Genomic DNA, 15,359 nt, shown 5'->3' with positions numbered 1-15,359 from the left:
TGGGCATTACTGTGTGGCGTAATGTGTAAGGGGCATTATAGTGTGGCATAATTTGTAAGGGGCATTACAGTGTGCCATAATGTGTTGTAAGGGGCATTATGGTGTGCCATAATGTGTTGTAAGGGGCATTACAGTGTGCCATAATGTATTGAAGGGGGCATTACCGTGTGCCATAATGTGTTGTAAGGGGCATTACGGTGTGGCATAATGCATTTATAAGGGCATTACAGTGTGGCATAATGTGTTATGAGGGCATTACACTTTGGCACAATGTGTTATAAGGGGCATTACTTAGTGTGGCATAATGTGTAAGGGCAAAACCACACACCTTTTTCGGGAGTGCACGTACCAGAGAGGGGGGGGGGGGTAGGCGCCAAAACTTTTTTGGCAGAGGGGAGGAAAGAATAATCGTTACGCCGCTGAGCCTAACTGGCCCTTTCTACGAACTGCCCATATACTACATATTGGCTGCTACAGCTTCAGTTACACCATAACCCCTTATGCTTTACACCTAATTCTGTAAAGGCCTTTGTGTAACTTTTATATACTATACAGATGGCATATGTTATGTATGTATGCATTACATCGACACAAGTAAAAGAGAATAATAATCAGCACTGACAGTAACAAAAAAAATACATCTTTGCAACAAATTATGACTCCTGTCTTTTACTGGGAATTAAATAACTTTCAACTTTTTCTTTTGTAGATTGGAGCATCACTTTTTGCCAGTAACATCGGAAGTGGGCACTTTGTTGGACTGGCTGGTACAGCAGCTGCTGGTGGGATTGTAATCGGAGGCTTTGAATGGAATGTAAGATCTTTCAATATTGCTTTAGCCCCCTATATATTTCCTTCACTATTACAGGATAAGCAAATATTCAGAGTTGGAGTTTAAGTGGGGGCAGAGGCCTTGGAGGTGGTGCCAACATTGCATGACCGGGGTCCCCTCACCTCCAAGCTATGTATATACGGCACCCCCTACATCTCTGTTGTAACGTTGGTGCTTACTGGGTTATCTATGCAGGCTATGTATAACAGTGGAGTAATAGGCGTCCTACCACAGAGTTGCTGCACGCTGACTAGAACAAAATACATGAAGAATATATATATATATATATATATATATATATATATATATATATATATACGGATTAAGAATCCTTTTAAAAAATAAAATCTAATAAAAATGTAATCTTTTCCCAATATGAACCTGCCAATACAAAATAAAGCTTTTTGTAATCCCGCTAACTTGTAAACATTACGTTTCTTATCTCATTACTGATGAGATCTTAACCTTAGTGGTATTAATGTCGGGTTTGGTATGAGATGTCAGCGCTAGGGATCCTGATGGTCAGAATCCTGGCGCTGGCATCCCGACAGGGTTAGGATACAGACACCTGTCGGTCGGTATCCTAGCTCTCCCCCTTTCCCCAACCCTAACCCGAACCTCCCCACACCCTAAACCTAACCCTCCCCCTTTCCCTAACCCTCCTTCCCCGATGCCTAAACCTGACCTCCCCCCTAGTGCCTAAACCGAACCTCCCCCTTCCCGCACCCTAAACCTAACCCTCCCTCTTGTACCTAACCCTTCTGCTAGTGCCTAACCCTCCCCCTAACCCTGCTACTTACCTTGCCAGCAGTCTGGGTGCCGGCACCAGGAATCTGACAGTCAGGATTTTGGCGCTGGCATTCTGAGTGCCGGAATCCTTGTGGTTGGTATTATGACAGCATCCCTTAACATCTGCAAGGGGCTCTGGTAAGTGAGCTGGAGGAAGGAGTAATATTTTGGAAACTCTAAAAGCACAAAATTCTGAAATAGGAAAGGCATAAGACACCAAAGGGAAGATCAGTGAAACACATTTAGCAGTATAGTTCATATATAGGAACTGGATTTAAATAGATACAATAACAAGAAGCCAATTAGTAGCACAAGAGACCAGGGCCTTGGTACAAGAATCCGCAGCTAGTTTTATTTAAGAGCACAAAATAAACAAAACTTAATAATAAATCTTAGCCTGTCCGGCTCTAAATAAAATATAATGAGTTCTCTCAAGGTGAGAGGTATTTTAGTTTCACTTACATGTATTAATGGAGAGATTTTCGTAAAAAACTGCTCCAAGCCCTTTAATTAGTATATTTTTAGTAAGCAGATCGCATTTCTTATACTTGTAATTGGAAATGTGATCTGCTTCCAATTTACCAAAGTAAATTGTGAAAAACCCCGGAGGGGGTGGACACCCCCCTTTGATAATAACGCAACCTGGAGACGGCGTCAAGCAGGGTTCCCCCCCATTTCCCCTACTCTCACTCAGGGAAAGCGGAGCCCAAGTAGATGTCTGTGATCAACCTGCATATATGATAGACCACAGCGCTGATCACAGTGCAAAAAAAAAAAAATTATAAAAAAAGAAAGAAATAACACTTACCTGCCCCCAGACCAGGTGAGGTCCTCTTGGACTTTGGGCCTGATTCTGACCCGGTCGCGAGTGCTGAGCTCTCGCAACCGGGTCGATGGTGGCCCAGAGCGCATGCGCACGACAGAGCCGGCTCCGTCGTGCACATGCGCGAGACCCGGATACCGACGGGCAATCCGTCGCTCCGGGTCTCGCACCAAAGGGGGCGTGCTGTCGATGTTGAGTGACAGCATGCCCCCTTTGGTGGGCGGGCCAGGGGGTGGCTGCCCAGACGGAGGCGTTCCCATGAGAACGCCTACCGCTTGAGGCCGGCCCCACTGACATCACAAGTGATGTCAGTGGAGAGATTCCGGCTCTGTTAGAGCCAAAATCTCTGTTGGCCTTGCGGCAACGAGACTGTACCATAAGGGTCTCGTCGCAAGCCCGATGGTCGCGATGGTCTTGACCATCACGACCATCATCATGGCCGCTCGCTATAGCTGTGGGTGGTCACCCACAGCTATGCGAGCGGCCTGAAGGCCATTCTAAAAACAAAAAAGACCGGCCCTGATTCAGAGCGAGCACTCTGTCAGAGCGACCGGCTCTGAATCAGGGCCTCTGTTCAGCTGGTCTCCGTGATTCTGCTTTGTGACCCCAGTCAGCTGCTGATGCTGTAAGAGAAGCTGACGAGGACATCACCAGAGCACTGATCACTGGGCAGGTAAGTGTAAGCCTAGCAGTGGCAAAGTGAGGGTCATGGGGGGGGCATCGTGGGGGGGCAATCATTAGGGGGAGGGGGGGAGCTGGCGGCACATGCATGGTCACACTGTCATGGTATTTATGGCGAAAAAAACCTTAAAGTGTGGACAGAGGATTCGCAGGGACAGAGGACCTGATTCAGACCTGCTCACTACCAAGCGATCGCTCGTTGCTGGTGATGGTCGCTAATGTGCGCATGCGTAAATGTCGCAGTGCACGTGCGCAAACTAGTACGAGTGATCGGGATGCACTCGCTCGCCCTGCAAAGACAGCCCAGTGGAATGAGTGACAGGAGAGGTCGTTTGTGGGTGGTAACAGGGGCAGGGCAGTAGTAACGCGGGAGTGGAGTTGCGAACATAGGCGTGCCTGAGTGTTTCCACGCCGTTTCAGAGGCATGCATAATTAACAGGCAGTGTCATAGTACACGTCACCAGGTTGAATTATACACTGAGGTGCTTGCGGTAGGGTACACTCAACCGCAAGTGCTGCGGTCAGATCCAATGGAACCCGATGTACCGATGGTTGTATATATTTCCTGGAAATGACGTACGCTAGTGGACGGCTAAAGATAGGCTGGTGGGCATCTGTAAATACAAAGTGATCGCACGCCAAGACAAAGTGGGCGTTCTTATGCCTTGCCGTGCGAGCACCTGCCTTGACGTCACTTAGCTGAATTTCCATATGCTGGGAGTGAGCGGCCGTATCTAGCGAGCGGGTCTGAATCAGGCACTGACCTTTTTTTCAAGCTCTGTCTTGCATGCGATAATTGATACATCCTTACAATGTATTCAAATGTATTCAAATATCGCAAATATCGCAATATCTGGCGATTTTAACACATCACATCTGCATCTGAGATACGGATTGTGATAAATAGGGCCACTAGTGTCCAACTCACAAAACAGCTTTTTTTTTAGCGCAGCACTTAAATTCACAATCAGTGGTCTCTCTCTCTTTCCGCAGGCCTCAACCAGCGCCCCAGGCAATGAGAGACAGACTAGAGAAACTGACCCACCTTTTTTTAGCCTCTCACGGGTGGTCTGTCAATCCCCTTGAAAACTTTTCTAGTATTTTTGTCACAATATAATTATATATTGCGCTTTTTGTAAAATTACACTATACTTTTTTTTTTTTTTAAAGGTATATGACCTTGGCCCTAAGTCCACTATTATCTTAAGGCAGCCTTGAATTATTTGCAGTTCTACATGAGTTTTGGAGCAGCAAAAATGCAGACAAGCAAAAATCTTGATAAAATTGCTTTACAACCCAGAGTATTCATATGATCACATGTATGTAAAATATACATACATTTACTAACTTTTTATAACCTGTTGAACTCTACACACGTCACCATTTAAGAGTAGTGTTAAATTGCCTGTACAGACAATCAGTTCTGTTATCAGACTATTATTGTGCTGTTTTCCAGAAGGGTTAGAGGTAATGAGACGTGTTAAAGTGAAGAGTGTTTCCTTTTCTACTAATTGTTTCCTTTTAAGTAAATAAGAGTTTGTTATTAATAGGTATAAATCTCTGCTTGTTACAATGAGCATATCATGATATGATGCAGTTATATGTTACATTATTTGCATGTATGCCAGTGAGTAACATATGATGATTTTTCTATAGTATATGTAAAAGCTGGGTATTGCAGCCATTATCTAATGGTTCTTTTTACTTTGCTTAAGCTGGGTATACACTGATAAATGTATCGCCTGTTCCACTGATCAGGTGATATATCTGTAGTTCAACGCCCTCCAATTGGGTGGCCAATTTAAATGTAGGGTGGCTTTGATAAATAGGCAACGCCATAAATCCTAGTGTGTATCCAGCTTTAAACAAGACAGTGATAGGAGATCTATTTTATACCCCTTCTATACTGACCTAAAAATCCTGGGTTGATGCGATTTTCTTCTGTGTAAATGGATCCACCCAGGTCCAGGAAGCCAGGAATCTAACTCTGGTACTTTGCAGGGATGGACTTGGGTCGTTCCCGTGGCACCCTGCAGTATAAAAGGCATGATCCGGGTCACGATGACCCGGATTGTGCCGCATGCCGCCCGATTGGCCGGCTTCAGTGGTGCTTGGAGATGACACCATCTCCAAGCGTCCACTGCAACGCTGGAAAAGTCGGGTCACTGCAGACCCGGCTCCAGTGTGAACGGCATCGACTCGGGAATACCCTGGGTCGGTGCCGCAGTATGAAAGTGGTAAGTTCCGGGTCTGATCCGGATTGGAACCCTGTTCCAACCCCTGGGTAAGGCCCAGAACTTTGGTATAAAAGTGGTATAACAGACAATTCTGTACCTGCAATCAAGGAACTTGTTTCACAAGAACCTAACAATGACTAGTTTACAGAGTATCTATATTATTTACTATGTCAATACTTATACAACTTAGATTATAGCTCTGTATAAAAGCAGAACACTGCTCTGTTACACAAATGCTTCGACAGACATCAATCTATATTTCACACAAATTGTATTTCTGTAATGTTGATTTATTTCACCATTTATTTCAACAACATCTTAATGAAAAATTAGGCGACAGTGACCTAAACATTTACAAAATGTACACAGAAGCACTAATGTCTCGGACTATGGCCCTGATTCAGAGGCGCTCGCTCTGAATCAGGGCGGGCCGGGGTTTTTTTTCACCGCCCTCCAGGCCGCTCGCTAAGCTGTGGGTGACCACCGACAGCTTTAGCAGGCGTCCTGGAGATGGTCGCGATTATCGCGACCATTGGGCTTGCGACGAGACCCTTGTGGTAAGGCCTCGTCCACCGCAAGCCCCAGTGAACTTCCTGCTCTAATAAAGCAGGAAGTTCACTACTGACATCACTGGTGATGTCTGTAGGGCCGCCCACAAACGGCAGGTGTTATTTCAGGAATGCCTCCATTTGTCCAGCCACCCCCCCTGCACGCCTGCAAAATGGGGCGAACTGTCAATCACAATCGATAGCCGCCCCGTCTTGTAGTGAGTCCCGCAGCGAGTGAAATTTCACTCGCTACGGGGCTCGCACACTGCTCAGCCATCGTCCCGCTTGCGAGCGCTATGCGCTCGTGAGCGGGTCTGAGTCAGGCCCAATGAGCCTGGACAAAATACCTTGGCTTGAAAGTCACATTTATTAGTCACAGAATTCACTGCAATGTAAATTTGCTTATTAAATTTACACAGGAGGCAGTTAATATCAACATTAGCCATATTTTGTACAGTACATTAGCCATATTTTGTACAGTACATTAGCCATATGCTATATGCCTTTTGCACTAGTCTAGTTTTGTAGTTTTCACTAGTATGGTGAAGTTTTCTATCCATCTGTTATAATAATTCCATTCATCAGGGTGTTTAGGAAAAGAGTTAAATAAAATTGAGGGGAAATAGACTCAGGGGTATTATCAAAGTTCAATTTTGTTTTTTGTGTTATTAGCCATTCGATTTTCATTTGATTTTGCATTTGGAGATTTACTAAAGGCAAAATCAAATGAAACTCAAACATAAAACCGAATCCCAGTCAAATCCCACTCAAAATCTAATATTGGCAAACATCGGTACTTTTATATACACCAGCATACAAATCCCTGATATACTAGTATTCGATTTGGAAAGGAACACCTAAAGACCTAGGTATTTTGTACAACCAACACTGGGCTCTGTAAGCTGGTCCTGGTTTTGGAAATACGGGGGACAAAAGATGTATGGGTCCCCCGTATTTTTCAAAAGCAGCACCGGAATCTTTCTAGTTTGGGTGTAATGCCACAGCCGGGGTACCCTTTCACCGGATCCCCTGGCCAAAGCATTATACCTGACTGCTAGTTAGCCCAGGCCGGGGATCCCTGGGGAGGTGAGGATCCCCAAATAAAGGGGTTCTCCCTCATCAGGACACCCCAGGCCAGAGCTGATAGCCCAGGGCTATCCCCGGCACCCCTGGTCGGTGGGTGCCCGGTTGATTGTGTATAACAATAGATTAAATAACATTTACAGGAGAACTAGAGGTCCCAGCAAGCCTCCCTCGCATGCTGGTACTTGGAGAACCACAAGAATCAGCATACGGGGCACTTAGAGCCCGCTGGTACCTCTAGTTCACCTGCAAAATAAATATTAAAATAAACACAAGACGCACACACCGTGAAAGTAGAACTTTATTACACTCACACTCAAACATACTCCCCTACAATCCCTGTTCATATCCTCTTCTCCATGAAGGCATCCATGTCTTCCCAAAACAAAAAAACACAAAGTCCTGACCCACGGACATAAGTACCATCCTCTAAGGATGGTACTTCCCGAATGACAGCTCAGCCACGGGATTTCACATAGAAATGCCTCCGTCTCTCTCAGACAATGAATGGTTACCAACATTGACTTCAATGTTGAGAATCGCTAGGTTACTAAAGGTTACCTAGCGGTTCTCAACATTGAAGACAGTGGTGGGAACCGTTCATTGGCTGAGAGAGGCAGAGGCTCATCTCTCTCAGCCAATGAACAACCAGCCCATTCATTTCTAAGTGAAATGCTGCGGCAGAGCTGTCATTTGGGAACTACCGTCCTTAGAGAATGGTACTTATGTCCGTGGGTCAGGACTTTGTTTTGTTTTTGTTTTAGCAAGACTTGGATGCCTACATGGTGAAGAGGATGTGTACAGGGATTGTAGATGGGTATGCGTGAGTGGGAGTGTAATAAAGTTCTACTTTTACGGTGTGTGTGTCTTGTGTTTATTATAATATTTATTTTGCAGGTGAACTAGAGGTACCAGCAGGCCCTTAATGCCCCGCATGCTGGTACTTTTGGTTCTCCAAGTACCAACATGTGGGGGAGGCTTGATGGACATTTACTGTAGTTCTCCTGTAAAAGACAATGTTATTTGATCTAATTTTATATACAATCAACCCGGCACCCACCGGCCAGGGGTGCCGGGGATAGTCACGGGCTACCAGCCCAGGGTGCCCTGGAGAGGGAGAACCCCACTTCCCCAGGGATCCCTGGTATGGGCTGACTAGCAGTCAGGTATAATGCTTTGGCCGGGGGTCATGGTGCAAGAGTACCCCGGCTGTGGCATTACACCCACCCTAGAAAGAGTCCGGTGCTGGTTTTGGAAAATACGAGAGACCCCTATGTCTTTTGTCCCCCGTATTTCCAAACCAGGACTGGCTCACTGTGCAACATACAGGGGACCCCTATGTTTTTTGTCCCCCCGTATTTTCACAACCAGGACCAGCTCAGAAAAGCCTGGTGCTGATTGTACTTTTAGGGGGGAACCCACGTCATTGTTTAAAAAAACCAACACATTTTAACACTTTACAACCTTTTTACACAGAGAAGCATGCACGGATCTCACTGACCTATGCATGCATCTGTGTAATTCACACCAGCTTATGCTAAAAATTCCAGCATGAAGCAGGCTTGGAGTTTGATTATTTTTTGTTCGATTTTGTGTTTGATTTGGACATGGGCATGCAAAATCGAACAAGAAATCACTATTCAAAATCGAACCAAATCTAATTAGATTTAGAAAAGGCTTCCAAAATCGAATTTTAGTAAATGTGGGATTTTGACAGGGATTTCTACATTTGATTTGATTCGATTTCAGATGAGCTAAATTGAACATTAATTCGAATGCAATATCCAACTTTGATAAAAAATACCCCTTACTATATGTACACAGTACATGATAGATGATTACTAAGTGCAGCCGGATGATATATATTTGTGTTATATTTCAGGCGCTGGTCATTGTTGTTTTTCTTGGATGGATCTTTGTGCCGATTTATGTGAAAGCTGGGGTAAGTGTTATTGGATATTCCACCAAAATAGGATAAAAAATGTATCATTTTTGGGGACGTATTGAATGTCTATATGAATTTTAAGCACATTATTAATTTTGTGCAGCTTGGTCAACTGACCTATTATAACGTTAAAATTAGAAATCATTCCAGCTATATATTTCGGAAATGCTTATTTTTCAAGTGAGGTGAATCAACCAGTGAATGAACAGTTAAGTGAATTCACTTATTTAAGGGATGGTGTATGTAGAAGATTCAACATAAAAACTATTTTCAGATGTGCTGTCATTATTACTATGGGCTCTATTTATTAACATTATTTTTACTAAAATAAAGTGAAAAAGGGAGTTTTCACACCCTCTTCACATTATTTTAGTATCACCTAAATTCACTAAAGGGCATTTGGAGTAGAATCGCGGGGCGGTTGCATGTGCGGGACCTCGTTACTGTATTTTCTGTGAAAAATACAGTGATAAGGCTGCAGAGGGGATTCGCAAGCTCTGGGCCTGATTCAGACCCGTTCGCAAGCGCTGAGCGCTCGCAACCGGGTCGATGGTGGCCCACAGCGCATGCGCGAGACCCGGCTAGCGACAGGCAATTCGTCGCTCCGGATCTCGCACCAAAGGGGGCGAGCTGTCGATGTTGAGTTACAGCTCGCCCTCTTTGGTGGGCGTGGCGGGGGGTGGCTGCCCAAACGGAGGCGTTCCCATGAGAACGCCTGCCGTTTGGGGGAGGCCCCACTGACATCACAAGTTATGTCAGTGGAGAGATTCCGGCTCTGTTAGAGCTGAAAGCTCTCTGGGGCTTGCAATGAATGAGACCTTACCACAAGGGTCTCGTCGCAAGCCCGATGGTCGCGGTGATCTTGACCATCGCGACCATCATCATGGCCGCTCGCTATAGCTGTGGGTGGTCACCCACGAGCGGCCAGGAGGCCGTTCTGAAAAAAAATATGCACGGCTCTGAATCAGGCCCACTGTCCCTGCAAGGGATTTTTAATAAATCCCTGTGATATTGCCTGAATTCGCAATGCAAATTCAGTTGGTAATATCACACTACAATCTACATTTTGTTGTAGTAGTTACCAGTAAATGAATGCAGGGCCAAAATTAGGAATTTTGTCACCCGGGCAAGGCAGTAATTTGACACCCACCACCCCAAAAAACAACAACAAAGAGGACATTTTTCTGCACGTGTGCACCCAAAAAGAGTGTGTGGTTTTGTGACACAGTAATGCCCCACGGTAATGTCCCTGTATAATTCTCTGTGTGTCATTTTCTGCATCTTATTATTACTCTAGGTGGTGACTATGCCAGAATACTTGCGGAAACGTTTTGGAGGGGATCGGATACGGATTTACCTTTCTATTCTTTCTCTACTGCTGTATGTGTTCACCAAGATCTCGGTGAGTACAGGCAAAATATCCTTTCCCATCCTCTTATACATACACCCAGTGAACATATAGCAGGTTATTTACCTACATGCATCTGTGGGCCTGAAAAAGCTGTTCTCTAATACCACACACTTATGATTTTGCACATGTATTAGATTGCACTTATTACACACATGCAAAGAGGAGGTTTCATTTTAAGGGATGCATCCTAAGATGGCGATAGAAAGAATAGGATTGTGACAGTACTCGTATAGCTGAGAATACTTCTATCCAGTGAAAACACCTGTACATTTCTCCATTGTCTTACACTGTATCCCTCTACATGTAATGGACTGTATCGCCCACAGACATTCCTTCCCCTATACATCACACACTCCTTCCCCTACATGTAACGTAAAGATAATCATTACTAATCTTTATTTTATAATGCCAATCATATTGCGCAGCACTGTACATAGAACATGTAATCATTCACGCCAGTACTCAGGGTCATTAATAGGGTTATAAGCGGTGCCATTGCACAGAGTGTAGGGCTCTGGGGGAGGCAAAGTTGCTGCCTCAGGCTCTTGCTTCAGGCTAGCAGGGTGCCTGAAACGCTACCCTGTCGCCAGGATCGCTGCTGAAGTGTCCTGCCCAGAGCGTCCAGGCATGCACCCTACAGTCTGTACAGCTGCTTGGAGCATCCTCGGGCAGTGCTGCACTTCCCCGTGCTGGTGGACCCACCCCTGTCAGTGCAACATCATGATATCATGCACGCAGGGGAAGTGGCCGGCGTACTGTCGCCCTTTTACACTGCTGTAAGCACCTTCCCTACCAGACACATACACACACATGAGGGTCCATTTTGTCAGAAGACAATTATCCTACTAATGTGTTTTTAGAGCGTGGGAGGAAACTGGAGAACCTGGAAGAAACCCACACAAACACAGGGAGAATATAAAAGCTCCACACAGATTATTCAGTATTAGAATAGAACCCAAGCCACCGGTGCTGCGAAGCAGCAATGCTAATTGCTTTGTCATAGTGCTGCCTATCCACATATCTTACACTATATCCTCTGTACGTATATTATGCTGTATCTTCTCCACATATCTTACACTGCATCCTCTGTACGTATATTATGCTGTATCTTCTCCACATATCTTACACTGCATACTCTGTACGTATATTATGCTGTATCTTCTCCACATATCTTACACTGCATCCTCTGTACGTATATTATGCTGTATCTTCTCCACATATCTTACACTGCATCCTCTGTACGTATATTATGTTGAATCTTCTCCACATATCTTACACTGCATCCTCTGTACGTATATTATGCTGAATCTTCTACACATATCTTACACTGCATCCTCTGTACGTATATTATGCTGAATCTTCTCCACATATCTTACACTGCATCCTCTGTATGTATATTATGCTGAATCTTCTCCACAACTCTTACACTGCATCCTCTGTACGTATATTATGCTGAATCTTCTCCACATCTCTTACACTGCATCCTCTGTACGTATATTATGCTGAATCTTCTCAACATATCTTACACTGCATCCTCTGTACATATATAATGCTGAATCTTCTCCACATCATACACTGCATCCTCTGTACGTATATTATCCTGAATCTTCTCAACATATCTTACACTGCATCCTCTGTACATATATTATGCTGAATCTTCTCCACATCTTACACTGCATCCTCTGTACGTATATTATGCTGAATCTTCTCCACATCTCTTACACTGCATCCTCTGTACGTATATTATGCTGAATCTTCTCCACATATCTTACACTGCATCCTCTGTACGTATATTATGCTGAATCTTCTCCACATTTCTTACACTGCATCCTCTGTACGTATATTATGCTGAATCTTCTCCACATATCTTACACTGCATCCTCTGTACGTATATTATGCTGAATCTTCTCCACATATCTTACACTGCATCCTCTGTACGTATATTATGCTGAATCTTCTCCACATATCTTACACTTCATCCTCTGTATGTATATTATGCTGAATCTTCTCCACATATCTTACACTGCATCCTCTGTACGTAAATTATGCTGAATCTTCTCCACATATCTTACACTGCATCCTCTGTACGTATATTATGCTGAATCTTCTCCACATATCTTACACTGCATCCTCTGTACGTATATTATGCTGAATCTTCTCCACATATTTTACACTGCATCCTCTGTACGTATATTATGCTGAATCTTCTCCACATATCTTACACTGCATCCTCTGTACGTATATTATGCTGAATCTTCTCCACATATCTTACACTGCATCCTCTGTACGTATATTATGCTGAATCTTCTCCACATATCTTACACTGCATCCTCTGTACGTAAATTATGCTGAATCTTCTCCACATATCTTACACTGCATCCTCTGTACGTATATTATGCTGAATCTTCTCCACATATCTTACACTGCATCCTCTGTACGTATATTATGCTGAATATTCTCCACATATTTTACACGGCATCCTCTGTACCTATATTATGCTGAATCTTCTCCACATATCTTACACTGCATCCTCTGTACGTATATTATGCTGAATCTTCTACACATATCTTACACTGCATCCTCTGTATGTATATTATGCTGAATCTTCTCCACATCTCTTACACTGTATCCTCTGTACATATATTATGCTGAATCGTCTCCACATATCTTACACTGCATCCTCTGTACCTATATTATGCTGAATCTTCTCCACATATCTTACACTGCATCCTCTGTACGTATATTATGCTGAATCTTCTACACATATCTTACACTGCATCCTCTGTATGTATATTATGCTGAATCTTCTCCACATCTCTTACACTGTATCCTCTGTACATATATTATGCTGAATCGTCTCCACATATCTTACACTGCATCCTCTGTACATATATTATGCTGAATCTTCTCCACATCTCTTACACTGTATCCTCTGTACATATATTATGCTGAATCTTCTCCACATATCTTACACTGCATCCTCTGTACGTATATTTTGCTGAATCTTCTCCACATCTTACACTGCATCCTCTGTACGTATGTTATGCTGAATCTTCTCCACATATCTTACACTGTGTCCTCTGTACGTATATTATGCTGAATCTTCTCCACATATCTTACACTGCATCCTCTGTACGTATATTATGCTGAATCTTCTCCACATATCTTACACTCCATCCTCTGTACGTATATTATGCTGAATCTTCTCCACATATCTTACACTGCATCCTCTGTACGTATATTATGCTGAATCTTCTCCACATATCTTACACTGCATCCTCTGTACGTATATTATGCTGAATCTTCTCCACATATCTTACACTGCATCCTCTGTACGTATATTATGCTGAATCTTCTCCACATATCTTACACTGCATCCTCTGTACGTATATTATGCTGAATCTTCTCCACATATCTTACACTGCATCCTCTGTACGTATATTATGCTGAATCTTCTCCACATATCTTACACTGCATCCTCTGTACGTATATTATGCTGAATCTTCTCCACATATTTTACACTGCATCCTCTGTACCTATATTATGCTGAATCTTCCCCACATATCTTACACTGCATCCTCTGTACGTATATTATGCTGAATCTTCTACACATATCTTACACTACATCCTCTGTATGTATATTATGCTGAATCTTCTCCACATCTCTTACACTGTATCCTCTGTACATATATTATGCTGAATCGTCTCCACATATCTTACACTGCATCCTCTGTACATATATTATGCTGAATCTTCTCCACATCTTACACTGCATCCTCTGTACGTATGTTATGCTGAATCTTCTCCACATATCTTACACTGCATCCTCTGTACGTATATTATGCTGAATCGTATACACATATCTTACACTGTGTCCTCTGTACGTATATTATGCTGAATCTTCTCCACATATCTTACACTGCATCCTCTGCACGTATATTATGCTGAATCTTCTACACATATCTTACACTGCATCCTCTGTACGTATATTATGCTAAATCTTCTCCACATATTTTACACTGTATCCTCTGTACGTATATTATGCTGAATCTTCTCCACATCTCTTACACTGCATCCTCTGTACGTATATTATGCTGAATCTTCTCCACATCTCTTACACTGCATCCTCTGTACGTATATTATGCTGAATCTTCTACACATATCTTACACTGCATCCTCTGTACGTATATTATGCTAAATCTTCTCCACATATTTTACACTGTATCCTCTGTACGTATATTATGCTGAATCTTCTCCACATCTCTTACACTGCATCCTCTGTACGTATATTATGCTGAATCTTCTACACATCTCTTACACTGTATCCTCTGTACGTATATTATGCTGAATCTACTCCACATCTCTTACACTGTATCCTCTGTACGTATATTATGCTGAATTTTCTACACATATCTTACACTGCATCCTCTGTACGTATATTATGCTGAATCGTCTCCACATATCTTACACTGTATCCTCTGTACGTATATTATGCTGAATATTCTACACATCTCTTACACTGTATCCTCTGTACGTATATTATGCTGAATCTTCTACACATATCTTACACTGTATCCTCTGTACGTATATTATGCTGAATCTTCTCCACATATCTTCTACTGTATCCTCTGTACGTATATTATGCTGAATCTTCTCCACATATCTTACACTGTATCCTCTGTACGTATATTATGCTGAATCTTCTCCACATCTCTTACACTGTATCCTCTGTACGTATATTATGCTGAATCTACTCCACATCTCTTACACTGTATCCTCTGTACGTATATTATGCTGAATCTTCTACACATATCTTACACTGCATCCTCTGTACATATATTATGCTGAATCTTCTCCACATCTCTTACACTACATCCTCTGTACGTATATTATGCTGAATCTTCTACACATCTCTTACACTGTATCCTCTGTACGTATATTATGCTGAATCTACTCCACATCTCTTACACTGTATCCTCTGTACGTATATTATGCTGAATCTTCTACACA

At 43.0% G+C, this 15,359-nt stretch overlaps 1 protein-coding gene across 3 annotated transcripts in view; it reads left to right on the top strand.

Annotated features, from left to right (window-relative positions):
• The window catches only part of LOC148518005 (sodium/glucose cotransporter 1-like), a 153,928-nt gene that overhangs the window by 48,534 nt on the left and 90,035 nt on the right, over window positions 1-15,359 (top strand). For all 3 annotated transcript variants that reach the window (XM_088477969.1, XM_088477971.1, XM_088477970.1), the window contains exons 3-5: window positions 710-814; window positions 8,876-8,935; window positions 10,236-10,340. In XM_088477969.1, coding sequence (XP_088334095.1) covers window positions 710-814; window positions 8,876-8,935; window positions 10,236-10,340 — 270 coding nt within the window. The remainder of the gene's footprint in view (window positions 1-709; window positions 815-8,875; window positions 8,936-10,235; window positions 10,341-15,359) is intronic.

Source organism: Taudactylus pleione, unplaced genomic scaffold (genome assembly GCF_031769625.1).
Source record: "Taudactylus pleione unplaced genomic scaffold, aTauple2 ptg000205l, whole genome shotgun sequence".
Lineage (NCBI taxonomy): Eukaryota > Metazoa > Chordata > Amphibia > Anura > Myobatrachidae > Taudactylus > Taudactylus pleione.
The sequence above is the reverse complement of the archived record's forward strand: the minus strand, read 5'-3'. Positions and strand labels throughout refer to the sequence as shown.